General features: G+C 34.2%; 1 protein-coding gene across 2 annotated transcripts in view; it reads right to left on the reverse strand.

The window, feature by feature from the left end:
• The window catches only part of Ccdc148 (coiled-coil domain containing 148), a 327,462-nt gene that overhangs the window by 163,084 nt on the left and 137,681 nt on the right, over positions 1-26,697 (reverse strand). Inside the window, exons 2-6 of one of the 2 annotated variants that reach the window (XM_047547039.1) lie at positions 26,111-26,165; positions 25,751-25,833; positions 25,394-25,545; positions 24,231-24,326; positions 23,971-24,152 (exon numbers count right to left, since the gene is read on the reverse strand). In XM_047547039.1, coding sequence (XP_047402995.1) covers positions 23,971-24,152; positions 24,231-24,326; positions 25,394-25,426 — 311 coding nt within the window. In that variant the 5' untranslated portion in view covers positions 25,427-25,545; positions 25,751-25,833; positions 26,111-26,165. The remainder of the gene's footprint in view (positions 1-23,970; positions 24,153-24,230; positions 24,327-25,393; positions 25,546-25,750; positions 25,834-26,110; positions 26,166-26,697) is intronic. The other variant, XM_047547038.1, reaches the window with a different exon arrangement.

Here is a 26,697-nt window from a genome sequence, read left to right on the forward strand (position 1 = left end):
CCCGCAGAGGGATAGGTTCCCCAAGCTATAGTGGGATTTTTGGGAGGTCTCTGAGACCAAGATCTTCCAGCAGAGATGTGTATCTTCCCCCAATAGGGGATGTGGATCTACTCTCTGTGGAGTAAACACCACCTGACAAAGTTCCGAAGCATTTTCAAAACTAAATCCCAACCACTAGAACTTCCCATTTAGATCTCTACATAGTCCCACTCTAGAAGTGCATCAACCTAGTCTGTCCAGAAAGAATTCCATTGTTCCTCAGTCTGTCCTACCTTATACTGTGAGACAGAAAACTGAGAGTTACTACAGTCAAATTTGGTTCTAGACCACACCAGACTGCAACTTGGTGGGAAACACAGAGAGGTCAGATTTAGTAACCCCAGTCCTTGATTTAAAGGGTACACACTCAAAATGAAACAGTAAGAAAGGTGCCACAGAATAGGCAGTAAACATCCATCTTACCAATAGTTTTGGCCACATCAGTGGAGTCAAGCCTTTGTCTTTCACTAAGAATTTTTTCCTATGTTTTTTTCCTTTTCCACTGTGTATGTATGTTCTTGCTGTGCTGATAGGTTTGAGGATAGATATACATATATACACATATGTATTCATACATATTTTTTCATTTTTGTCATTTTTCTTTCACACGTTTGTTACTTTGTTTTGACTTTGGAGGAGTAGAGTCTTTGGTGGGTTTGTTTTGGTTTTAGTTTTTAATTGTTCATTCTTTGTTTTGTTCCTTTATTATTCCTTCCCTTTCTTTCTCCACTAATAGCCAAATGCTCTTGTTCCCTTTTCCTGTATTTTATCACTTTTAGTTATTTTTTTAACAAATCCTTGTTTATAGCTATCACCTGCTACCTCTCTCCTGGCTAAGTTTGTTCATTTTTTAAATACTTAAAACTTTCTCTTGCCTTTTTACCACATTTTATTTCAACTTAAGAAACTGTAACTTTACCCTTTTACAACTATTCAGTTTATGAAATTCCTGCCCCCCACCATTATTGTCGTGGTGGTTATTAATATGGTTGAAGGCATAGTTGACACCTGCTGTTTAATGCTAGATCTAGTATGCAACTGTTTATTACCGTTGCTGATGTACTGACCACATCATTACTCTTTGTGTGACATTTTGTGTTATAGATGTCCCTGTAAGCAGTGGATATTTATTTTAAAGCTGTATATTGGTTGCTACTATTATACTATTATTGCTGTTGCTTGCTCCCCCTTTTTCTAAAATGTGCAGGGAAATGATCAGGATACTACAAGTGCACAGGATAGAGACCCTGCTCATATGCTATACCCACAACTCAGCCAAGTGACAGTAAACCTTGTTCCATGCACAAACCACACACTAGCACACTGAGGCTCCAACATTACTTTAACACATAGAATGCAGAGGGGGCAGTGGGCAAGGAGATTCAAGATGGCAGATAAGAAGAAGTCTGCATTTTTACTTGTTCCATGGCTTGAAATTCAAACATCAAGAATATTGCTTCTCAGCGAAGTAGGTGAAAGAGTGAATTCACTGAAATTCAATATAAGTCTGTCAGAGTCTCTTGAGACTCAGAAATTTGGGTACATTGAACAAAGGACAAGAAAGAGTATAGTGGAGCCAAACTGGTTGTGACAGCAGGAGTGGTGCCAATTTACTGCAGAACGGAGGGATAACATGAATACAGAAACACAGTAGACAAATCTGGCACCAAAAAACCCTGTAGAAGCAGGCATGGCGGCGCAGGCCTGTAATCCCAGAGGAATGGGAGGTTGAAGCAGGAGGATCAAGAGTTCAAAGTCAGTCTCAGCAAAAGCAAGGCACTAAGCAACTCAGTGAAACCCTGTCTACAAATAAAATACTAAATAGGGCTGGGGATGTGGCCCAGTGGTTGAGTGTCCCTGAGTTTAATCCCCAGTGCCCAACCTCCCCGCCCCCCAAAAAACCCTGTAGAACAGGAAAGCAGTCTGAACTTAGTTGAATCAGAGGCTAAACAGTGATCTGGTGTTTTAAACGTGTTCTGTTTATTTTAATAGGCAAAGTGGAGAGCTGAGGCACAGAGCCATCCTGAGGAGGCTACACGAGAGCTTGCTGTTGCAGGAGCCCAGGAGATCATAGCAAATATTGCTATACTATCCCAGCAAGAACTTAGTGTGACCTAGTGTATACCTAGCAGAATGCATTTGAAACAGGCACAGAGAAGATTTTACCCAGCGGAATTCAAGTCAGAGATACGGAGGTGAGCAATTTGCTTTTCCTTTGAGTCTGGTGACTCCCAGGATCAGTGAACAAGGGTCAGGGAATAACCAAGTGTGATTACAGTCAGGGACTGAGCCTGGGATGGCTGTGTTCATAGGTGATAGAGTATGTGAGACCTGTGCAGGGTTCTGTCCCCAGCACTGTGAGTAGAATTCTGAGGAAGCTCTTGAGATCCAGGCTCCCAGCAGAGACTAGAATCTGCCCAGTCCTAGAGGTATGTGGATCTAATCTCTCTGGAGCAGATATCACCCAAAGAAATCCCTAAGCCCTGATTAGAGATGCGTACCAGTCGTGAGAATTCCCTACTTAGAACTCTACAGTAGCATCAATCTGATCTGTCCAGACAAAACTCCAAATGACAGTACTTTACCATTCTGTCCTACTTATACTAGTGAGAAGAGAGGCTGAAAGCTATTTCGACAAGGTTTGGTTTTAGGTTATTCCAGTTAGCATCTTAGTGAGCAACATAAGCAGTCTTTGCTCTCTCTAAATACACAGTCTGAGAAGAAAAGGAAAGAACAGTTGGGCATAGCCAGCAATCATTAATACTTTTTGACAGTTTTAACTACCTCAGTGGAGACCATTCTTTCATTTTCCATAAGAATTTTTTCCTGCTTTCCTAGCTATAGATATATAGGTATACAGATATGTAGGTATACAGATACCTATACAGGTACATGGTTATTTTTTTTTTCTCATTTTTAGCATTTTTCATGATTGTTGTTTTTCTTTTATTTGTTTTTTGAGGGTTAGTTTTTTTGTTCATTTTTTGTATTTTTTAAAATTTTGTTTGTTTTTCTTTTTCTCCTTTCTTCTCCTGTTAATGGCCAAATTCTGATATTTTCTCTCTCCTATTACTTTAATTCTTTTAACACTTTTTTTTGTCCTCCTTTTTAGCAATCACTTGTTACTTCTATTCTGCTTTCGCTGTTTACATTTAGAACATCGTACTCTTCCTTTTATCTTATTATCACATTTTATTTTCACTTAATAAATTGTATTTTTACCATCCTTTAGAACTATTGGGTTTGTATAATTATTGCCCCAGGCATTCATTTTGCTGTAGTTATTAGTATTATGTATGGCATAGTTGAAGCCTTCTGTATCCTTTAATGCCAGAAGTAGTTCATGACTATTCCTTGTTTTGCTGTTGGAAATTGCTGACCCCACCTTTCCGGATTTTGTGGTAATTAGCTTTGTAGATATCATAATATGCACTGGGCATTTATTTTAATGCAGTATATTATTTGATTCTGTTGTTGTTGTTGCTTGTTTCACTCATTTCTGTGGGATGCTGTGAATCCACTAGGACATTACAAGTTCACAGGGTAAAGACATGGCTGCTGAGCTAACCCCAGCCTAGAAACACCACATATTGCTCCACACACAAACCAGTCATGCTCAAACTTCTATGATAATTTAATACAAAGACTAGAGAGACAAAACCCCCAAACTAATGACTAAACCACATTTCCACAGCAAAAACAAAGGAAATTAACATAAAGACTATGGATAACACACCTATAATGGTTTCGATCTAAATTTTTCCCATACCCATTTAGAATACATAGTTATTAAGTCAGAAGAGCAATCACACAGGTGTAAACAACAAAAACTGCTATTTACAACCCAATTGCCAGATTTACTTCTCAAATCTTGTGAGACCAACAGGAAAAGTAGAACAGGCCTGATTCTCCTTTCCATTTCTTCATAGACTATGTAACCCTTAGAGAGAACAAGGGCTGTTTGTGTTGCTCACTAAGATGCCAGTTGGAGTAACCTAAAGGTGAAGCTTGTTGAAATAGCTTTCAGTTTGTCTTCTCATCAGTATAAGTAGGACAGAATGGTAAAAGTGGAGAAGTTTGCAGGCTCAGACATAATGTATACTGTATGAAAATATACTAATCATCACCAAAGAATGAGAAGGGAACTTATACTACAAAACCTACTTAGAAATATATTGAAAAATTCACAACCTGATATCTAGAATGTTTTCGCAAGAGAGAGAAGGCTATGCCTTAAAAAGGCCAAACGTAAGAGTAGAAGATAATTCCATTCAGTATATGCATAAAACTCAACACAAGAATATAAGAAATAAGAAAAACAAGGTAACATGATACTTCCTTAAGTTCATTATTTACCAGCAACTGACTTAAAAGATATTGAAGTGAATGAAATACCAGATAAAGAATTCAAAAGAATGATTTTTTAAAATGATTAATTCGAAGAGAACATAGAAAAATAACTGAATGAATCAAGAAAGTACAAGATATGAATGAGAAATTAAATAAGGAGAAATAGATATTGAAAAAGAAACAAACAAAAATGAAAGAAATAATAAATCAAATAAAATGTTCAGTTGAAGGTCTCTCAAATACAGTGGACTGTGATGAAGATAGAGTCTCAGAGCTGGAAGACAAAGTAGCCAGCCTTGAATATTTGGGTAGTATTAAAGAAAAGAAAATAAGTAACCATGACCAGAATATACAAGAACAATGGGATGGTATTAAGAGAAAACATTTAAGGATTACTGAAATTTAAGAGGATTGTGAGATGGAGGCTAATGGCATGAGAACCTCTTCAGGGAAGCAAAGAAAAGAAAAATCTCCAAACTGTGAGAATGAGATGGGCATCCAGGTATATGAGAAATTCAGAACACAAAATAGAAGAAATCAAAAAAGAACCTCTCCGTGACACATTATAATTAAAATGCCTAGCACACAGAAAATGGATAGGTTTTCAAAACGCTCATGAGAAAAAACAAAAAGCATCAGGTCACATTTAGAGTCAAGCCAATCAAAATTACTTCTGATTTCTTAGCACGACTTTGAAAATTCAGGAGGGTTTGGAATCATATGTTCCAAGTCCTAAAAAAGAATAACCATCAACCAATATTGCTATATCAAACAAAGCGATCCTTCAGAATTAAAACACAAATAAAAACCTTCCAAGAAAAGCAAAAATGAAAGAATTCATGACTACTAGCCAGAATTACAGAAAACAAAGAAATACTACACATAGAAGAAATAAAAAAGAAATCCCAGAGCTAACAAATGGACAAGTTCATTTTTGAAGAGTAACTAAGCAAATAAAAACAGAATCAAATTAAACATTACAAATAAGCAAATATGGAAGGAATTAATGAACATACTTCTATAACATTAAATGCAATTGATCTCAACTCTAATTAAAAGACATAGACTGGTAGAATGAATTAAAAACAAGACCCACTTACATGTTGTTTGCAAGAGACTCATTTTATAGGCAAAGACAGCCACATGCTAAAAGCCAAAGGATGGAAAATGACATACCAAGAAAATGGAGCCCCTAAGTGACAAGAATAGCTCCTGTCCTAGCTGACAAATAATATTCAAGACAAAATTAATAAAAAGAAAAAAGATCATTTCATACTGGTAAAAGTAACAGTCCAAAAAAAAAAAAAAAAAAAAAAGAAATACAATAATAGTAAATACCTATGCCCCAAAGATCCATGCATCCATGCACCTAATTACATAAAACTGACACTACTTGACTCAAAGTCTCAGATAAACCTCATTACAACTTGGGAGTCTGAGGCAGGAGGACCACAAGTTTGAAGCTAGCCTTAGCAAGGCCCTGAACAACTTAGTAAGACTCTGTTTCCAAAAAAAAAAACTCATTATAATAACACTAGATGACTTCAACAAACCTCTCTCAGTAATAAACTCAGCAAAGACTCTTCAGATATTATAAATCACAATAGACCTAACAGACATATAAAGAATATTTCATCCAACAACAGCTGAATATACTTTTTTTCTCAGGTGCTAATTGAAACTTCTCCAAGATAGATCATATTTTAGGCCACAAAGCCACTCTCAGCAAAGTTTTTAAAAAATGATACAATTCTTTACATCTTATTTGATCACAATGAACATAAATTAGAACTCAACACTAAAAAATCTACAGAAACCATGTAAACACATAAAGATTAAATAATATATTTTTGAATGATGAATGCATAATAGAAAAAATAAGAGGAGAAATTTAAAAATTTTTAGAATCAAATGAGATCAGTGATACAACATACCAGAACCTCTGGGACACTATAAAGGTAGTTGTAAGAGAAGAGTTTTTAGCTATGAGTGTCTATGTAAGAAAATCAGAAAGATATGAAACCGTACAATGATTCATCTCAAGTCCCTTCAAAAATAAGAACAAACCAATCCACAGTTGAAGTAAATAAATAATTAATGAAATAGAGATTAAACAAATAATACATTCTTTTTTTTTTTTTTTTTGCGGTACCGGGTATCGAACTCAGGGTCTTGTGCTTTCGAGGCAAGCATTCTACCAGCTGAGCTATCTCCCCAGCCCTAAACAAATAATACAAATGATCAATTAAACAAAGTGTTGGTTCTCTGAAAAGATAAAGATGGATAATTCCCTAGCCAAACTACCAAAATAAAATGAGAGAAGATTCAAATTAACAAAATTATATCAGAAAGAGAAAAATCACCACAGACATTACAGCAATCCAGAGGCTCATTAGGAAATATTTTCATTTTCAATAAATTAGAAAACCCTTAAAAAATGGACATGTTTCTAAACATATATGACCTTCTAAAATTGAATCAAGAAGATTTAGAAAACATACTGGTAACTAGCGATGAAATACAAGTAGTAAAAAAAGGACCTTCAAAAAAGAAAAGATAGATTCTCAGCTGAATTGTACCAAACTTTTAAAGAAAAAAAAAATATGTCAATGCTCCTCAAAATATTCACTATAAAACAAAGGGATAGACCACTTGCAAATTCATTCTATGAAGCCCTTAGTACCCTCATGCTAAAACCAGACAAGGATACATCGAGGAAAGAAAACTATAAACAAATATCCTTGATAAACTTAGATGCAAAACTCCTTCATAAAATATTAGAAAATCATATTCAAAAACACTAAGAAGAGTGTACTTTATGACCAGTTTGGTTTATTCCAGGGCTGCAAGGATGGTTTAACATTTACATATCGATAAATGCAATTCATCACATAAATGGAAATAAGTGAAAAAAAATCACATCTTGATAGATGCAGAGAAAACCTTTGACAAAATGCAGCACACATTCATGATAAAAACAAAAAAAGAAATTATGGATAGAAGGAACTTACCTCAATAACATAAGGCTATATTTGAGAAACCCAAATCCAACTTCATAATGAATGAAGAAAAACTGAAAACATTTTCTTTAAAATTCAGAACAAGAAAAGAATAATCAGTCTCACAAGTCCTGTTCAATATAGTACTAGGAATTCTAGCCAGAGCAATTAGACAAGAGGAAATAAAAGGGATGAAAATGGGAAAGGAAGATGTCAAATTATCACTGTTTGCAGGTGATATTATACTTAGAAGATTCAAAATTCTCCACTAGAAGACTGAAAGAATTAAGAAATTTGACAATGTGGAAGGTTACAAAATCAACACACAAAAAAATCACCTGCTTTTCTCTATGCTAATATACTGAGAAATAAATCATGAAAACAATCTGACTTATAATAGCCTCCAAAAAATAAAACAAAATATCTAGGAGTAAATCTAAAGAAGGAGGTGAAAGACCTCTACATGAAACTATAGAACATTGAAGAAAGAAACTAAAGAAGCTATTAGAAGATGGAAAGACCTCCAGTGGTCATGGGTAGGCAGAATTAGTAGTTAAAATATCCATATTACAAAAACAACATACAGATTCAGTGTAATCCACATCAAAATATCAATGATGTTCTTCACAGAACTAGAAAAAAACAGTCCTAAAATTCATTTGGAAGAATTAAAGAACCAGAAGAGTCAAAGCAATTCTCAACCATAAAAAGCAATGCTGGAGGCATCACAACACCAGACTTCAAATTATACTGCAGAGCTATAATAACAAAAATCGCTTGATAGTGGCACAAAAATACATAGACCAATGGTACAGAAAGACACCACACAGACAGTCATCTAAACCTTCACAGAGGTTTCAGAAACATAAATTGGAGAAAAGACGTCTTTTTAACAAATGGTGATGAGAAAACTGGTTATCCATATGTAGAGAATGAGACTAGATCCTTATCTCTTACCCTACACAAAAGTCAAATCAAGACATAGGTATAATTTTAGAAACTATGGAATTCCCAGAAGAAAGCATAGGGTTAACACTCCAGCATTATAGGCATAGGTAATGCAATAGTTAATCTGAATTGTCAACATGATTGGATTAAGAGATGCTTAAGATTAAGAGGCTTCTGGGTGTGTCAATGAGGATGTTTCTAGGAATGACCGGTATGTGGGATAGCAAACTGAAGCAGAGACTCACCCTAAGTGTGGGCAGCACTTAGGTTGGAGGCTTGAATAGATAAAAATTGGAAGAACAAGGAAGCAGCAGCAGATGTAAGCTCAATTCTTAAGTGGGTTCTTGATTGCTTCTGTGATCACCTGAGGACATCAGATTCCCCCTTCACTCTTCCAAAGTAGACTCTGCCAGTGATTCTCCAGGGAGTTTCTAGGCCTTCAGTCCTAGACTGGGGTACTGGGGTAATATCATTGATCCCTCTTGTTCTGAGGCTTCAGTCTCTTAAATTGCACAACTACTAATTCCTCCAACTCTCCTACCTGCAGACTGCCATTGTGGCATTTTGGGACTATTCAGCTTCTAGTAGTGTAAGCCAATCTAATAAATCCCTTTTTATAATCATTTATAGTCATTATGCATAATGTTGGTTCTGTTCTTCTAGAAAACCCTAATACAGTCAATGACTTTCTCAATAGGATTCTTAAAGCTCAGGAAATAATACCAAGAGTTAATAAATGGTATGGCATCAAATTAAAAAGCTAAGAAATTCGTTAGCTACTCTTCTGACAAAGAATTAATATCTAGAATATATAAAGGACTTTAAAATCTTAAAACCAAAAAACCCTCCCAAATAACCCATTTAATAAATGGGCAACAGACTTCTCAAAAGAAGAAATACAAATGAACAACAAATATATTTAAAAATTTCAACAAACACTTAACAATTAGGAAAATTCAAATCAAAATTACACTGAAATTTCATCTCAATCCAATAAGAATAGCATTCATCAAAACTACAAACAATAAAAAATGCTGGAAAGAAAGTAGAGAAAAAGGAACACTTTTACACTCTTGGTGGGTGTTTCTGTCAGCTCTTGCATTGCTATAGCCAAAACACCAAATAAGAACAACTTAGAGAAGGAAAAATTTATTTGGGCTCAGAGGTCTCAGTTCAGAGATGGCCGCCTCCATTGCTCTGCACACAAGGTGAGGCAGAAAAACATGGAGGAAGGGCATAGCAGAGAGAAGCTGCTCTACTTGTGGCAGCAAGGAAGCAGACAGGGTGGAAGGGGCCACTGGGAAGATGGTCCTTTCCATAGCTTGCCCCCTGTGACCCACCTTCTCTAGCCACACCTCATGTGCCTACAGTTACCACTCTGTTCATTCAAACTTGGATGGACTGATTTGGTTGCAGCTCTCACAATTGAATCATTTCACCTTTGAATATTCTTGCAGCAACACAGGAGTTTTGTGTGACAACTCATATCCAAACCATAACAATGGAATTGTAAATTAGTGCAACCACTATGGAAATTAATATGGGGGTTCCTCAAAAGACTAGGAATGGAACCACTATATGAACCATTCCTCAGTATCTAAAGAATTAAAGTCAGTTTACTATAGTGATACATGCATACCCATGCTTATGGCACCAAAATTCACAATAGATAAACTATGGAATCGGTCTAGGTATCTATCAATGGAAAAATGAATAAAGAAAATGTGATATATATACACAATGGAGTTTTATTCAGTCATAAAGACAAATGAATTTACATCATTTGCAGGAAAATGGAACTTAAGAACATTGTGTTAAGCAAAATAAGTCAAACCCATGAAGTCAAGAGTCATTTTTTTCCTCATATGTGGAAGCTGGAAAGGAAAAAGGAAAAGAAACATGTGAGTAGGTATAGTATGAAAATTGGAAGGAGATTAGAATAGAGGAAAGAGACCAGGAAGAGAGAGGAGGCAAGGGGAAAGGGGGAAAACTGTGCTTTGATATTGGTCAAATTATATTGTTATTTCACATGCATGTATAAATATGTAACAACAAATCCCATCATTATATATAACTATAATGCACCAATAAAATATGGAAGAAGAGAATAGGGAAGACAAAAATCCCTAATAACAGGTCCCAAGTAGGAACAGCTAGAGCAGGAACTTAGGTCTTGCTCCTGGACATCTACTTACACAACAAAACTAGAGAGAAGTCCCAAGATGATAGTTCAAAGGAGCTTGTAGTATGGAAGCCAAGTCCTCACCCAGAGTCACAGAGTGGCAAACCAGGTGGAATAAAGAATGGGCAGCAAGCATGGGTCACAGTCACATGGAATCTGCCATGCTGGAATGGGTCTGCGGTGCAACAAGCCAGGGTTGAGGCAAGCCAGGGCATGCTGATCTGTCAAACTGCAGCAGCCTGGCCTAGACTCAGTGTGGACACCTGCTCCACACAGCACTGCAGTCCCAAACCCCTGAGTATCTGTAATATGCCAAACTCAACCTCCCACTGTCCAATGAGTGGCAGAAACAATTTCAGTGAAATAATAGCAGAAATTTTTCCAAACCTTAGAAATGAGATGGGCATTCACATATGAGAACATATAGAAATCCAGATAGTAAAGTTCACAAAAGAACCTCTCCAAGACACATCACAATTAACATGCCTAAAATAAAGATAAGAAAATAATATTAAGAAGTACAAGAGAAGCTGAGCATGGTGGCACATACTTATAAGTTCCAGTCACTTAGGAGTCTGAGACAGACTGGCTTAAGACCAACCTCAGCATCTTAGTGAGAACCTATCTCAAAATAAAAAGGACTGGGAATATGGCTCAGTGACAAATTAGCTCGGGGCACAATCCCCAGTGTCAAATTTTTGAAAGCCCCAGAAAAAAAAAAAATATCAGGTCACATTTAGAGGTAAACCTGTAAGGCTCATTTCCAACTATCAACTCAGACTGTAAAATCCAGAAAAGTTTGGAATGGGATATTCCAAGTTCTTAAAGGAAATAATTGCCAGCCAAGGTTGCTATATATATAAAGATGTCTTTCAGGATCATAAAAGAAATAAAAACTCACCACAGTAGGAATAAGTTGAAAGAATCTATGACCATTAAGTCAGTACTACAAAAAATACTTTAAAATAAACTACACAGAGAAGAACTCAAAAACAAACCACAGAGCTTCTAAATGGATAAAAATTCCCTAGAAAAACAATTAACTAAATCAAAATTATGACCAAATTAAATATAGGAAATAAACCAAACGTGCAGAAAATAATAAGCATCAATCCATAACAATGCTGAACTTTCTAATTAAAAGACAGATTGGCAGACTATATTTTAAAACAAGACAGAACTTTATGGTATCTGCAAGACTCATCTCACAGACAAAGACATCCATTGACTAAATGTAAAAGGATGGAAAAAGATATTCCATGCAAATAGAGTCCCAAACAAGCAGGAGTAGCTATTCTCATATCTGATAGAATAGACTTCAAGTAAAAATTAATTAAAGGAGACAAAGAATACCAATATATACTAGTAAAATAAACAATCAAGAAGACTATAAAATAGCAAATATTTATATCCCAAATGTTGGTGCACCTAATACATAAAACAAATACTTCTTGACTTTAAATCCCAGATATATTCAATACGATTATACTGAATGATTTCAACAATGCCCTCTCACCATTAGACAGGTCATCCAGACAAAATCAATAAAGATATTTCTGAACTAAATAACATTATAAATCAAGTGAACTTAACAGACATTTATAGAATATCTAGTCCTAAAACAACTGAATTCACATTCTTTCCAGCCGCTCATAGAATCTTCCAAAAGAGGTTACAAACTCTTAGGAAATAAAAAAAATTTATACGCCTCATGTATCTTATCAGGTCATAATGGAATGGAATTAGAAATCAACAGCAAGAAAAATTACAAAAAACACATAAAATACACAGAGATTGAATAATATTTTTTTAAATAAGGCATACATCATAGAAAAAATGAGAGGAGAAATTTTAAAATTCTACAGTCAAACAAGACTATTGATACAATGTTACCATAGTTTCTGGGAAACTATGAAGTTGGTTCTAAGGGAAGAGTTTATAGTAGTAAGCACCAATATTAAAATTAAAAAATCTCTAATAAACAATCCAATGCTATATCTCAAGGCCCTAGAAAAACAGGAACAAATTAATTCCAAAACCAGTAGAAGACAGGAAATAATCAAGATCAATCTGAAACTAATTAAATTGAAATTTTTTTTAATGCAAAAGATCAATGCAACAAAGAGTTGGTTCTTTGGAAAAATAAACAAGATTGATAAACCCTTAGTCAAATTAACCAAATGGAAGAAAAAGAAGACACAAATCAACAAAATTAGAGATGAAAAAGTAGATACCACTTCAGAAATTGCTGAAATACAGATCATAAAAAGCTTTTTTTTTTTTTTTTTTTTTTTTTGGTACTGTAGATTGAACCCAGAGATGCTTACTCCCTGAGCCACACCCAGACCTTTTGTTTTGAGATAAGGTCTCACTAAGTTGCTTAGGGTCTTGCTAAATTGCTGAAGTTGGTTTCAAATTTGTGATCTTTCTGCCTCAGCCTCCTGAGTTGCTAGTTGATAGTGCCACCATGCCAGCTATATGGGGCCATTTTGAAAGTTTATTTTCCAAAAAATTAGAAAATTTAGAAGAAAAAGACAAATTTCCAGACATTTATGACCTACTTGAATTGAATCAAGAGGACACAGAAAACCTAAACAGGCCAATGTCAAGCAATGAGATTGAAGTAGTAATAAAAATATTTTCAACAAAGAAAAGCCCGGGACCAAATGGGTTTCAGTTGAGTTCTGCCAGATCTTTAAAAAATAACCAATACCAAGCATCCTAAAATTCTTCCATGAAATAGAAGGGGAGAGAACCCTCCCAAACTCATTCTATGAAGCTAGACTACCCAAACTAGATAGACACATCACAGGAAGAAACTATAGACTAATATCCCTAATAAGCAGATGCAAAAATTGCTAATAAATTAGTAAACCATGAGGCTGGGGTTGTACTCAGTGGTAGAGTGCTTGCCTAGCACTAGGTTCGATCCTCAGCACCACATAAAAAACAAATAAATTTTAAAAAGTTTTAATTAATTTAAAAAAATTAGTAAACCATATTCAAAATGCATTAAGAATATTATGCACCATGATCAAGTGTGTTTCATTCCAAGGACACATGGTTGGTTCAGTATACATAAATCAATAAACATAATTCATCAAATAAATAGAATCAAGGACAAAAATCATATGATCATCTAACTAGATGCAGAATACTCCTTTGACAAAAGTCAGCAGTCATTAATGTTAAAATCACTGAAGAAACTACATATAGAAAAAATGTACCTGAGGACCATAAAGGCTATATATGACACATCATGGCCAAAATCACACTGAGCAGAGAAACACTGACAACATTTCCTCTAAACTCAGGAACAAGGTTGGTCATCCTCACCACTCCTATTCAATACAGTTCTTGAAACTTTATCCAAAGGAATCAGGCAGAAGGAAATTAAAGGAAAACAAATAGGAAAAGAAGTCAACCTATCCTGCTTGCTGATGACATGATCATATACTTAGAAACCCCCCCCCCAAAAAAAACTCCTGTATAAGATTTCTAGAGCTGATAAACAAATTCAGCAAAGTTGCAGATTAAAAAAATCAACAATAATTAATCAACTGAGAAATCAAGAAAATTATTTCTTTTACAATAGCCTTAAGAAGAAATTAAATACTTGGGAATAAGTCTAACTATGGAGGTGAGACATCTTTACAATGAAAACTATAAAACACTGAAGAGAGAAATTGAAGACCTTAGAAGTTGGAAAGACTTACCATGTTCATTGATAGGTACAACTAATATTGTTAAAATGACCATATTACCAAAAAAAAAAAAAAAATCTACAGATTCAATTTGAAGCAAAGCTAATAAAGTCACATAACAAAAAGAAAGTTATTATCTACAACTGTTACCAATCCACCAAACAAATATACACTCCAACACACCAATTTGGAAAACCATGTTGAAATGTATGAAGGGAAAATGGGAGATGGAGTGACAGAGGATGTTGGTTGGGTCATCTACCTAATGTGACTAAGTGAACACTGGAAGATCAACTAATTATGCTCCTTTTTCTGAGAACTTCTCCCTTTTCTAGTCACTCTTTGGATACAACCAGACCAGAAATAAAGGACCTGAGACTGGAAATGCCCGGGCACTGAAACTTTCCATCAATGCCAATAGTACATTTTCAGGAAAAAAAAAAAAAAAAAAAAAAAAAACACCTGGTAACAAAATGTGTTGTGCTCTCATCAAGTAAGCATATGTCAGTTATCTATGATGTTTCTTTCCTTCTCTTTCTTATTTTCCTATTCATCAAGCAGGTCACGTGTATAAGTATTTGCTTATTTTAAATTAAAAAAAAAAAAAACTTAGATGGAGCCACAAACTGTTTCTTGAGTGTTGCCTTCTGGTGCTGGCTTTAACCCATTTCATTTTTATTAGCAATAGGGTATATGGTTTACATTGAAACAAGGGAAGAGCCTGGTTTATTATAAAATTATGCATATTTTTATTTCCCTTTTGGTAAAACTTCCACATAAGGACATTGATAGAGCTATATTATGTGGGTAAATATGGGAAAAGAGAAAGAGAGCATGAACAAGATTCTGATGATATGTACACATGACAGCAATATCCAATGCCCTTATCACTAAATCTAGAAAATGAACCAAATAATATAAAGCCTACTGGTGAAAATAGCAATTGTTTTTACTTTTCTGGAAGGCAATTTAACAAAAAAATCTCAAAGCCCTTAGAACTTTTCATGTCCTTTGACTCAATGATTCTAGCACTAGGACCTCATTTCAAGGGGATAAATACAGAATTACTCAAAATACAATGTCAAAGTGGTCTTTTCCAAGACTTTTCTTTTTATTTTTAGTACTAAGCATTGAACACAGGGGTGCTTTATCAGTGAGCTACATACATCCCAAGCCTTTTTTTTTTTTTAATCTTTGTTTTGTTTTTTGTTTGTTTGCTTTTATTTTTGAGACAGGGTCTTGAACTTGTAATTCTTCTGCCTCAGCTTCTTGAGTTACTGGAATTACAATTATGTACCTAGCTCCCAGTGATTTTAAATAAGCACAGAATATGGATTAAATAATTGTTCAAAAACAGGAAATGGGTCAAATTTATGTGGTATAGCAACACATGGTAATAATACACATCTAATAAAAAATATGTTGTAAAAGAAAATTTAGTAGATAACCTAATGGATAGAAGAAGTTTAATAAGCACATATTGAAAAAAGGAATAACATAGGATATGATTCATAATAGGAAAACCAGCAGATGTGTTTGTTTTTTAATTTTACATATGTTTGAAAGATATAAAATGTTATCAGAAGTTATCTTTGGGTACTGGGAATTTATATTAATTTTCATTTTGTTCTCTTTGTTTGCCTTTAATTTTTTTAAAAAATTTCCTCTAATAAATGTAATTATTTTTATATCAAGAAAAATACATAAAATGAAATGCTCAAAGTGTACTAAAGAGTTATCTTGAAAGTTTCTAACAAATAGGGTAAATTGAAACAATTTAGCTGAAAAAACATGAAACTATGGGTATTGACAATGTAGGTACCAAGGGTCAAAATTATTAAAATTATTGTGGATTTTAAACAGCATTCAGATTCAGATCTCATAAAATAATAGAATATTAATTATGAATGAACATTATAAAATTTAATATACCTATCAACAATAAAGCAGAAATTACTTGTTATTGCTCTACAGCATTTTCCACATACTGACTTCAATCTGACATAGCTAAATGGAGCATCAGACAATTATGTCTCATCTATATGATTAATGCATCCAAATGTTAGGAAATTAAAGCCACAATCTCATCTGAGGCTAAAATAAGCAATTAAGCTTGTCTTCATGTTACTAATGAAATACAGCCCAAATAGAATCTAAATAGCTTTGCAAACACGATGAATAAAGAAAGAGGTTCAATGGTAGTTAATTTTTTTTAAAAATGTGTCATAGTAAATGTGTATTCCTTTAAACCTGTATTGTGTGAGGTGCTAGCTGCTAACCACTTGTGGGTTGAAATGTGGCTAGTCCAAAGGAAGATATGTTTTAAGTATAAAATACAGAAAATACTTCAAAGACTTGTACGGAAGAAAAGAGAATATAAAATACCTCTTTAAATTTTTTAAAATATTGATTATATGTTGAATTATAACATTTAGGAAATACTGAGTTAAGTAAAATATAATTTAAATTTTACCTTTGTTTCACTTTTTTTATACAGCTACTTTAAAATTTAAAATTACACACATGGCTCACATGTTTCAATTAAACAGCATTCATCTAGTACGCAAACTTATGCTGATGTTGATCAGCATCTTGACACATATAAATTCTTGAAGCAACATAGTATGAGGGGAAAACGTTCTATTCAAATGGACACAAGAGACTCAGTTCTGCTAAACTACTTACCAACTAAGAAACTGGGGAAAATATTTGCCTTTCTACAGTGTTTTTCAACTGTAAAATAGAGCTTTTTAAATAGCATAAATTAAAATCCAATGTACTTGTCTCCTCTTCAACCTTTAACTTAAATTTTTTAAAAAACTATGGTTTTGCTTTATAAATAGAACAAATATGCAAATTTTTAATAATTTCATCACCTGAGGATAACTTTAGTTATTATTTACTTGGGTGGATATTTACATATCTTTTTTTCTGTGGTTCTGTCAATACAGATGTAATATTTTCAGAAGGAAGGAAAACAGAGAATAGATGTTATACAAATTCTTTTGAGGTCTGCTTTTTAATTACATAGCAACATGTTTCAAATATCTGTATCACTAAAAATTATTTCAGATTAGAAATGTCAGTGTGGTGTTACACTGTGTGAATATATCACACTTGATGCTGATTTCCTCTTTATTTGTTGGCTACTTAAGTAGTTTAGGAGATTTTGCTATGACCAAGAAAAGAATAACTAATGGTGAATGCTCTAGGAATCAAATATTTCACTTCTATTATTTCTTAATATCAATTTTAAAGAGACAAATATTCCCATTTATAAAAAAAATTTTTACATAGAATCAGATGACTTTCCAAAAATTTATATGCCAATAACATATAAAAATGCCCATTTCTAAATCTTTACAACACACACACCTCAAAGAGAACACTAGTCTCCAGGATTTATAAAGAACTCAAAAAAAAAAAAAAAACCACCAAAAATACAAATAGCCCAATCAATAAGTGGTCTAAGGAACTGAGCAGACACTTCACAGAACAAAATATACAACCAACTAACAAATATATGAAAAAATGTTCAACATCTCAAGTAATTAGAGAAATGCAAGTTAAAACTACACTGAGATTTCATCTCATTCCAGTCAGAATGGCAATTATCAAGAATACAAGTAGTAATAAATGTTGGTGAGGATGTGTGGAAAAGGGTTCACTCATATTGCTGGTAGAACTGAAAATTGTTGCAACCACTCTGGAAAGCAGTATGGAGACTCCTTAGAAAACTTAGAATGAAACCACCATTTGACCTAGTTATCCCACTCCTTGGCCTATACCCAAAGGACTTGAAATCAGCATACTACAGTGATGCAGTCACATCAATGTTTATAGTAGCTCAACTTATAAAAGCTAAACCATGAAACCAACCTAGGTGCCCTTCAACAGATGAATGGTTAAAGAAAATGTATATTTACACAATGGAATATTACTCACTCTTAAAGAATAAAATTATGGCATTTGCAGGTAAATGAATGGAGTTGGAGAATATCATACTGTAAGATAAACTAATCCCAAAAAACCAAAGGCCAAATGTTTTCTCTGATAACATCAGTGGACACTGATACATAACTGGGGTGGGGTAAGGAAAGATAGGAGAAACTTTGGATTGGACAGAGGGGAATGAGGGGAGGAGAAGGGAAAGGGCAGGAGGGTAGGAAAGATGCTGGAATGATATAGACATCATTACCCTATGTACATGTATGATTGCATGAATGGTGTGACTCTACACAGTGTACAACCAGAGAAATGAAAAGTTGCACTCCTTTTGTGTACAATGAATTGAAATGCATTCTGTTTTTATATATAAATAAATTCAATAAAGAAGTCCATTTCTCCATACCATTTTTAACCCTAGATATATTAATTTTTACCATTCTTACAGATAAAAATCTAAGTATTGCTTTCATCTTTATTTTTTGATGAGAAGAGAGGTTCATAATTTTCTTAGTCATTTGTGGATTATCACCCAGAATTCCACAGACTGTCACCATGACTTCTATTCATCTCCCAACATCAGTAACATACACTCAGCATTCCACCAGTTCCTGTGGTACATGAATCATCTAGCTTAATCCTCCTGTTGGGGACTAAATCCCAACCATCTTCAACTCCAGGACATCACTCAGCAATTTCCCTCTCTCTTCTGTATCACCAATGTTTATCACTTACTGGATTATTTTCATCAGCATCAAACATACTCCATTTCTTTCATGTTAAACCAAGCAAAAACAAAATACAATAAAAAAAGGAAATAACATAATTGGCCCTACTTCTCTGCTGTCCTTCACGGAAAACCCAAAACAGTTGTCTCTACACATTGTCTTCAATTTCTCTCCTTCCCCTTTCACTCAGACCTGCTCCAATTAAGCATTTGCTTTTAGTTTTCAATGAAAACGGCCAACAAAATCCTCCATTTAGAACTAGCAGTTACTTATCATTCTCTTTTATTTAACTTATCTGTAGCATTTACTCAGGGGTCACCAACCCTGCTGATACTGTGGACCACTTCCCAAGTCCACTGCCCCCACAAAATCTCTACATGGACACCTAATGGCACCCCAAACTCATTATGTACAATTCAAAACAACTGATCTTCCCAACAGCCAAAGCCCACTTTGTTTACAGTCTTCCTTACCTCAGTGAATGGCAACTCCATTCTTCTAGTTGCTCAACTCAAATAAGCAACTATATTGGACTATTCTTCCCGCTCTCTTTTTCTCACATGCCTCACAAAATCTGTCAGAAGATGCTGTTGACTCTTCCTTTAAAATACATCAAGAACTGATTATTTCTCACCACTTCTACGCCTCCACCCAGGTCATCATTTTCTTACCTGGATTACTTTAATAATTTTCTAAATGTCCAGTCTTTTCTTGTGCTATACCCTTCTCTACCTCAATCTATTTTAAATGTGGCAATTGCCAAAATGATTCGGCTACAACATAAGCCAGATCTTGCAACTGTTTACTTTGGCTCAACACCTTCTAATACTTTCCCATATCACTCAGAGTATAATCTGAAGTTTTAAAAATAGCTACAAAGCTCTAAATATCCTGTCTCTGTGGCTGGGGACATAGTTCACTTAAATGTTAAGCACTACCTGAGTATGCACAGGTTCTGAGTTTGATACCTGACAACACACACACACACACACATACACACAGCAAGAATAAATAAATAACTATCCTACTCCTCACTGTTACCTGTTTGACACCATCTTCCACTATTCTCCTGGTCTGTCATTCATTTCCTGCCATATTGACCTCTTGCCAGGCAAATTCTCACCTTGGTAAACACTGACTAGAATGATTTTACTTTAAATATCTTCATGACAAGATCCCTCAACTCACTGCATGACTTCAATTCAATGTCATTTTCTCAACCAGGCCTATCCCCAAACTTTTATTTCAAAATTGTAATTCAATCCCCCCAAATTTCAGCCCTTTCTGTTTTGCCCATTCTATATTTTTTCATAGCACTTATCACCTTTTAATATACAGTGTATAATTTACTTAGGTATTGTGTTTATGCTTTCAAGTCTTCCACTTGCTTCATGAGTACAGTCATTTTTCCCTCCGTTCTACCAATAGATGCTTAATAGTAATTTTTGAAAATATAACTAAATCCCCTCTGTATCTCCTTTGCCCCCTTTGCCTTTTGACTGCTTATTGTTCAATGAATTTACAAAGTGCCTTTAAATATTAGGAATTAAAATATTTTATATCTGATATGTTGCCAGTGTTTTCCTCTTTGGTGTTCAATCTTTGCCCTTGTCAATTTTTTCCTTTAAAAATTATTTGTTTTAGAACTTAAAATATATTTATAAGTTTCAAAATTCCAGAAGTACAATGAAAGGTAAATACAATGGAAATTTTTCCTCACATCTCATCCTTTGGCGCCTGGCTCCCCTCCCCAAAGGCAATGAATGTTATCTCTCTTTGTGCATTCTTTCAGACATACAAAAGAAAATAAAGGTGTGCATGTGTGAGTGTGCCCATGTTTATTTTCCCCTCTTTTACACAGTATGTATTCAAAGTTACTTTGTTTGCGTAACTCTATACCTCACCCTATCCCTTGGATATTGTTTCAGATAAGTAAAGTTTTAAAACTTTTTTTTTTCACCTGTACATTATACAGATGTACAATAATCTATATTAGCCTTTATTAAGGGTTTTTCTCAATCTTTTCTATTGCAATAAATAAAAATAAATCTGTTTACATATTTAAATATATTTTTATGATACATTCTTGAGATATGGAAACTCTTCAGACAAAGGATATGTGCTTTGTGATTTTGATAGGCTCTACCGTACTGCTCTATAGAAATAAATTATTTAATAACAAAGTTTGAAATGAAAAATAACTAGGGGTGGAAGGATTGCGATTCGAATGTAAACTATAGACCCTGGGTAATAATTATATCAAATGAGGCATGTTTTAAGATTCAAGCAATTAAAAACTTCAGTCACTCTGGCTTAAAACAATAATGTAGACTAGTGGCCCTTAAAAAGTCTACACGCACTCACCCCCACAGCTGTGCACACACACACACACACAATCTGTGAGAATTTTCACAAGACATAATAACTAGAACCAAAAAGGGAAATGGCCATATCAAAACAAAGGTGGATCCTGACAAATGAGAAGTGCAATTAATATTATAATTGAACAAGTAATCCATTGTGCTAGTTAGAACAGTGTATTTATATGCATCACTCCTCACCAGATCAGAATACTGATGCCAACCACTTCTATCTTTATTCAAATTATCCCTTTTACTCTCTTTCACCTCAAGGAAACTTATTCCTGAAAACTCATTAAGTTTTGATTGAAACTTTGTTATTCACTGCCAGCATATTCGTATTTTCTTTAATTAATGTTTGCATGTAATTTTATTTAGTGAGGGCACATATGTATGTGTCACTTCCCCCAAATATTTCGAATTCTCAGAGGTAAAGCCATATTCTATGCTAATCTGTCTGCCTAATCTCCTACAAAGGTGTTTAGCAGAGCTAACCATACATTAAGAATTACTCAATAAATATTTACCAAGTAAAACACATCATCAATTATACAAAATGTATTTTGGATAATTATATGTGGCAAGAACCATTAAACCAGAATTTATGAACCTTATATTTCTCCCAAGTAGATTTCTACTGTCCCATAACATGCCTTCTCACTGTTTCCTTCATTGTTTTCATCTTCAACTCAATTGAATCACTTAGAAGATGTTATGAGTAGAATGTACTAGATGCTATGGACACATATATAACTATAAGTTACTTTGATGTAAAGGGATTTATGTTGTAGTCATTTAATCTCCCTTCTTAGAATGTCCTCCCTATCTCTTTCTGCCAATGCTAACTAACTCTGCCCATTCTTCAAAGTTCATAGTTAACTTTACTTCCTCCATCAAGCCTTCCTGAGTGATTTTATCCTCAATATTACTTCCTTCTGCAGAAATCTTAGCATTTGAAATATAGTCAATGAATTTTTTACTTAATCTTTAGTAATTTGAAGGAACTGTGAATCCCAACTTTTCTGAGTGGCACAGGATTATATGAAGGAAGAGTGGAAATTGAGTTCAGATTTTTAAAAAGGAAGGAAAGTGGGTTGTGATGGACAGGTCTTACTGGAAGGAAGCCATCTCAGGCTCCTAAAGAAAACACCTCCATATTTAGGACCTGCTAATCTAGAGACACCACAAACTCAGCCAGCTTTCTCAAGAGGACCACATGCCATCTGGGAGGAAAAGTCACAGACTTTAAAAGGACAATTACCTCCTTCAAGTCACAGCTAATCAGCCTATTCAGAATACCTCTTCCCCACCAAACAAAAACCCTGTTCCCCTTACCTAATGAGTTCTGAAATTTCTTAAACAAGGTTGGGAAGGGGAGCTGGGAGAGGATATTCATTTTATAATTAGAAACTTAATCTAAGTATATGGTTGAGCTAATGCTTCACTGTGACTGAATTCCAATTAAAGGGTAATAAACTAATCAATCAACAAGTGCACATGATACATTATTAATTTATTTCTCAGCTGTATTGGCAGGTGGGAAGAAGAATAGCAAAGGGAAGAGATAGAGAAGGAGGAGCTCCCAGAAGAACAGATACTGATCCGGAGGAACACAGGAACATCCCCACAGAGGTGTAAGAATGAAGCTAAGGTCAGGAAAAGCCCAGACTTCACCTTGAATGGGCTCTATTGCGCTGAGATAAGTAACAGATATAACCCTCAAGTTTAGATTGGGAAGCACAGAACTCTACTTGGGAGGAATTAAAGATTTCCTTATTGTCTATTACTAAACACTAGCAGTTTCATATAGAGGATCTATCTGTATTCACAGCAATTAATTAGAAATATAAGAAATACACATATTTATTATATTTATTATCTTTCATTTCAAAGTTAAGACTGTCTATTATTTTTAATTTGCTATGTGTGTCTTTTCTGTAGTTTTCCTGTCTTTTTAAATGTAAGTTCTTTGGGGAAAATATTGACAACGATAAAATAGAAGGAGAAGCATTTTTTTCTGCAAAATGTCTCCTAGAGACATCAAGTACAGATAGAACCTAAGGCCAACCATCAATCCTACTCAGGGAAGCATACCTGGATTTCTCCCTTTATTTGAATTATAATATAGAAGACACTAGAGAAGATGATCACAGCCAGCACTAAATTTTAAATCACTGAAAATTATGTTTGCCACTCAGAAGAGAAACATCCTTCTCAATATACAACCAAAAGTCTGTTTTCTTTTAAAAAATTAACATTTGCAGGAAAAAATTCGGAAAACTCTCTGGATTCACCACAGGACAAAATCACAGTTAATTACAAGTAACATAATTTAATTGATATATTTTTCATTACAATCAATTATTAGTGCTGATTTATAAATTTCCACTATAGAAGAGCTTTATATATTGAAATGAAAATTCATAGTCACTGAAAATTCATATTTGAAAACTATACTTACTTGTGCAGTACAGAAGACTAATAAACAGATTAGTCTCATCTTTTAACCTTATAGAAATTTTTAAAATTATCATATCAAGATAATTATTTGGGGAAAGCCCTCTCCATTCAACAAATAATCCATCTAAACATTTTTTGGTTTGATTCGCATCACATAGTAACTTTGCAACAGTAAGTCAGAAGTATAGTGACCCTGAAAAAAATTAAAATTTAGTATAAAAAATCTACAGGATTCAAGTAGTTTTATCATGTCACCTGTTTATGTCTTCTAACTGTACATCAAAATCTTGAAGTTTCTTTTGATATTTCTCTGTAAAGTTACAGAACTCATTGAGAACTGAAGATTTCAAATCAGGGTATGGACATTCCAAAGTTTCTAATTCCATGGGCAGTTCACTAAGCAGGTTAGTTTTCTCTTCTGATGAATAATCCAGTATCTGAAAACAAATTATATGATTGTTTAACATAAATGACAAACTGATAAATAGATAAATTACTAGCTTCATGACACTTACTTTCATATTCCAGTCTGAAAGATCCCTTTCTATTTCCTGTTGCTCCAGTCTAAGTCTTTCAAAGATTGCTTTCAATTGTTTCTTCACAAAGTCAACCTAGAGAATGTGTGAAACAAGTAGCATTCACATTATTGCAAGTTCTCTAGTATTTATATTTACACAAGAATTATTCTCAAAAGCCAAGAAATGATGAAAAATTAGACAAGAGAAAATCCCTTTGAGAACCTGTTGTAGAAAGTTAGAGATGCTGGTAAGGCAGTGTTCATCAGACAAATGAACCTAAATGAGGCTTCCAGACACATAACCTCAAAAGTTATATCACAGTACAGTCATAGCCACCCTGCACCCAGATTTGCATTTTGTTAATTGTAAAGCAGAGAACAAAATTTCTCTTCTCTCCCTTGCATTCTTGCCTCTAGTCCCAAGTGAAGTATAGATATAAAATTTATTATTATTATTATTAAAGCAATATAAAAATATAGAATAACTGAAAAGGAGAGAAAGAAAAATCATTTTAAAAACTCATACTTAACAATAGAACTTATGCTGTACTGAGGGGGGGAAGTCAACAAACTAATAAAGAGTTACTTAAGAAAGCATCAACAGGAAGTGACATGAAAACAGAGTGCTATGGTAAGAAGTAACAGTGGCTTCTCAGGGGAAAGAACATTTAAATCAAGAACTAAATGGCAGAAAGCACCATCAACCAGAAAGAGAAAATGGATGATGTAAAGTCCTTGAAACAGGAATGAGCCTGACTTGTGAGAGTCACAAATACATGGCCAGAATCTATGGTATGGTACCGAACTTCTGTAGAAAGGTACAGATCAGGCAGGAGATGTGTATAAAGAAGCTAGAAAGGGGTCAGATGAGGAGGAGGACTTCAAGGGCAGAAGGAATCTGTGGAATTTCAACATCAGGATGACCAGATCCCCCTGCACTAGCAGCAGGATCCCAGAATGCACTGGGAGGAGGGATAAAAAGAAAAGCAGGGAGATCAGTCACAGAAATGAGGGTACCTGTACAGATTCAGCATATGTTTAAGAGGTTGAGTAACCTTCTATTTAAATACACAAGACACATGTTTATTTCTTATCTCAAACTATTCTAAGTTGGGACAAAAATGAAATACTACATGATCAAAAACAAGGTAATGCACTGACCTCTTCCAGTACTGTCAATGAATTAAACTCCATATGGGCATGTGAACTCCGTGAAGTGTGACACTGATTGTACTTTAAATCTGTTCTCAGCTGCAGAATAGGATTTATCACATTTTTAAGATATGTGCACCATTGTTCTGATAACTCTTGTTCTATGGTGAAACAAAGTTAAATCAAAAAAAATACATTATTATTTTTAGTTTCTTAAAGAACAGGTAATTAAAGTGCAGATATTTTTTATTCTTTTAGAAAAAACAAACAGCTCTTAAAATATTAAAAGAGCATGAAGTGAGTGGCCCACTTTCATTCTTCAAAATAAAATTTCCCTTTAAATATAGGATTTTTAAAAAAACTTACCAGAATTCCTAAGCTCACAAAGACATTCATTTCCAATTTTCTCTTCATTGAGAAAAGATTTTATATCAGATTCCAATTTAAATCTGAAATAGACATGATCTCAATCAATATTTTTACAATTACTAACATACATATAGGTTTAAGAAATAAGTGGAAGAAGAAATATTCAATCTAATGTGCTTTTTTTCATCTATTCATTTATTCAGAACCTGTACTAAATTCCTAACATGGCCTGGGTACTTGCTAAGCTCAGGCAGAAGTGATAACAAGAACAAAAGCAGCACATAGAAGTCCTAGCACTACTTCATGTAGAGAGCACCGGCACCGAAAAGCCACTGAAGGACATCATGCTGACCTCACCTGCTCAGAGTGGTGTTTCAGAAAGATTCCCAAGGCAGCAAGATAGAGGAAGGACCTGGGGTGGGATGAGCAATAGAAATGGAAGATGAAAAGGAGATTAGGCAAAACCAGACCAACAAGGAAGCTATTTTAAAAGTTCAGAAATAATAGGATTCTGAACTAGGGAAATGGGAGTAAAACTGTATTTTATTTTTACATGCTAATAAGAATAATAAATCTTTATGATCTTTTACTATGTTTTTAAAATACAGTCATTTTTAGATTAAAATCAACTCTAAATTGGCACCCAAAAATATTGTATTCTATCCTTTGCTTATGGTTGTCAATTAAGTCTGTTTCAATCTATTATTATTAAAAGACAATACTAAAATGGTATAACATAAGAAAATAGGAACAATTACAATACTTTCAATGATTATTTTCATTTTTTGCAAATAGATTTCTAGTCCTTGACTACATGTATTTTATATCACTGTAATAATGGCGTATTTAACATTTTATATTGTGGGCTTTTTCTTGGCTTTACACTGTTTTTCCAGATATTTCTAAGTAGTTTTTTTATTATTTTAATGGATGCATAATATTCT

The sequence above is a fragment of the Sciurus carolinensis genome, chromosome 3 (genome assembly GCF_902686445.1).
Source record: "Sciurus carolinensis chromosome 3, mSciCar1.2, whole genome shotgun sequence".
NCBI lineage: Eukaryota > Metazoa > Chordata > Mammalia > Rodentia > Sciuridae > Sciurus > Sciurus carolinensis.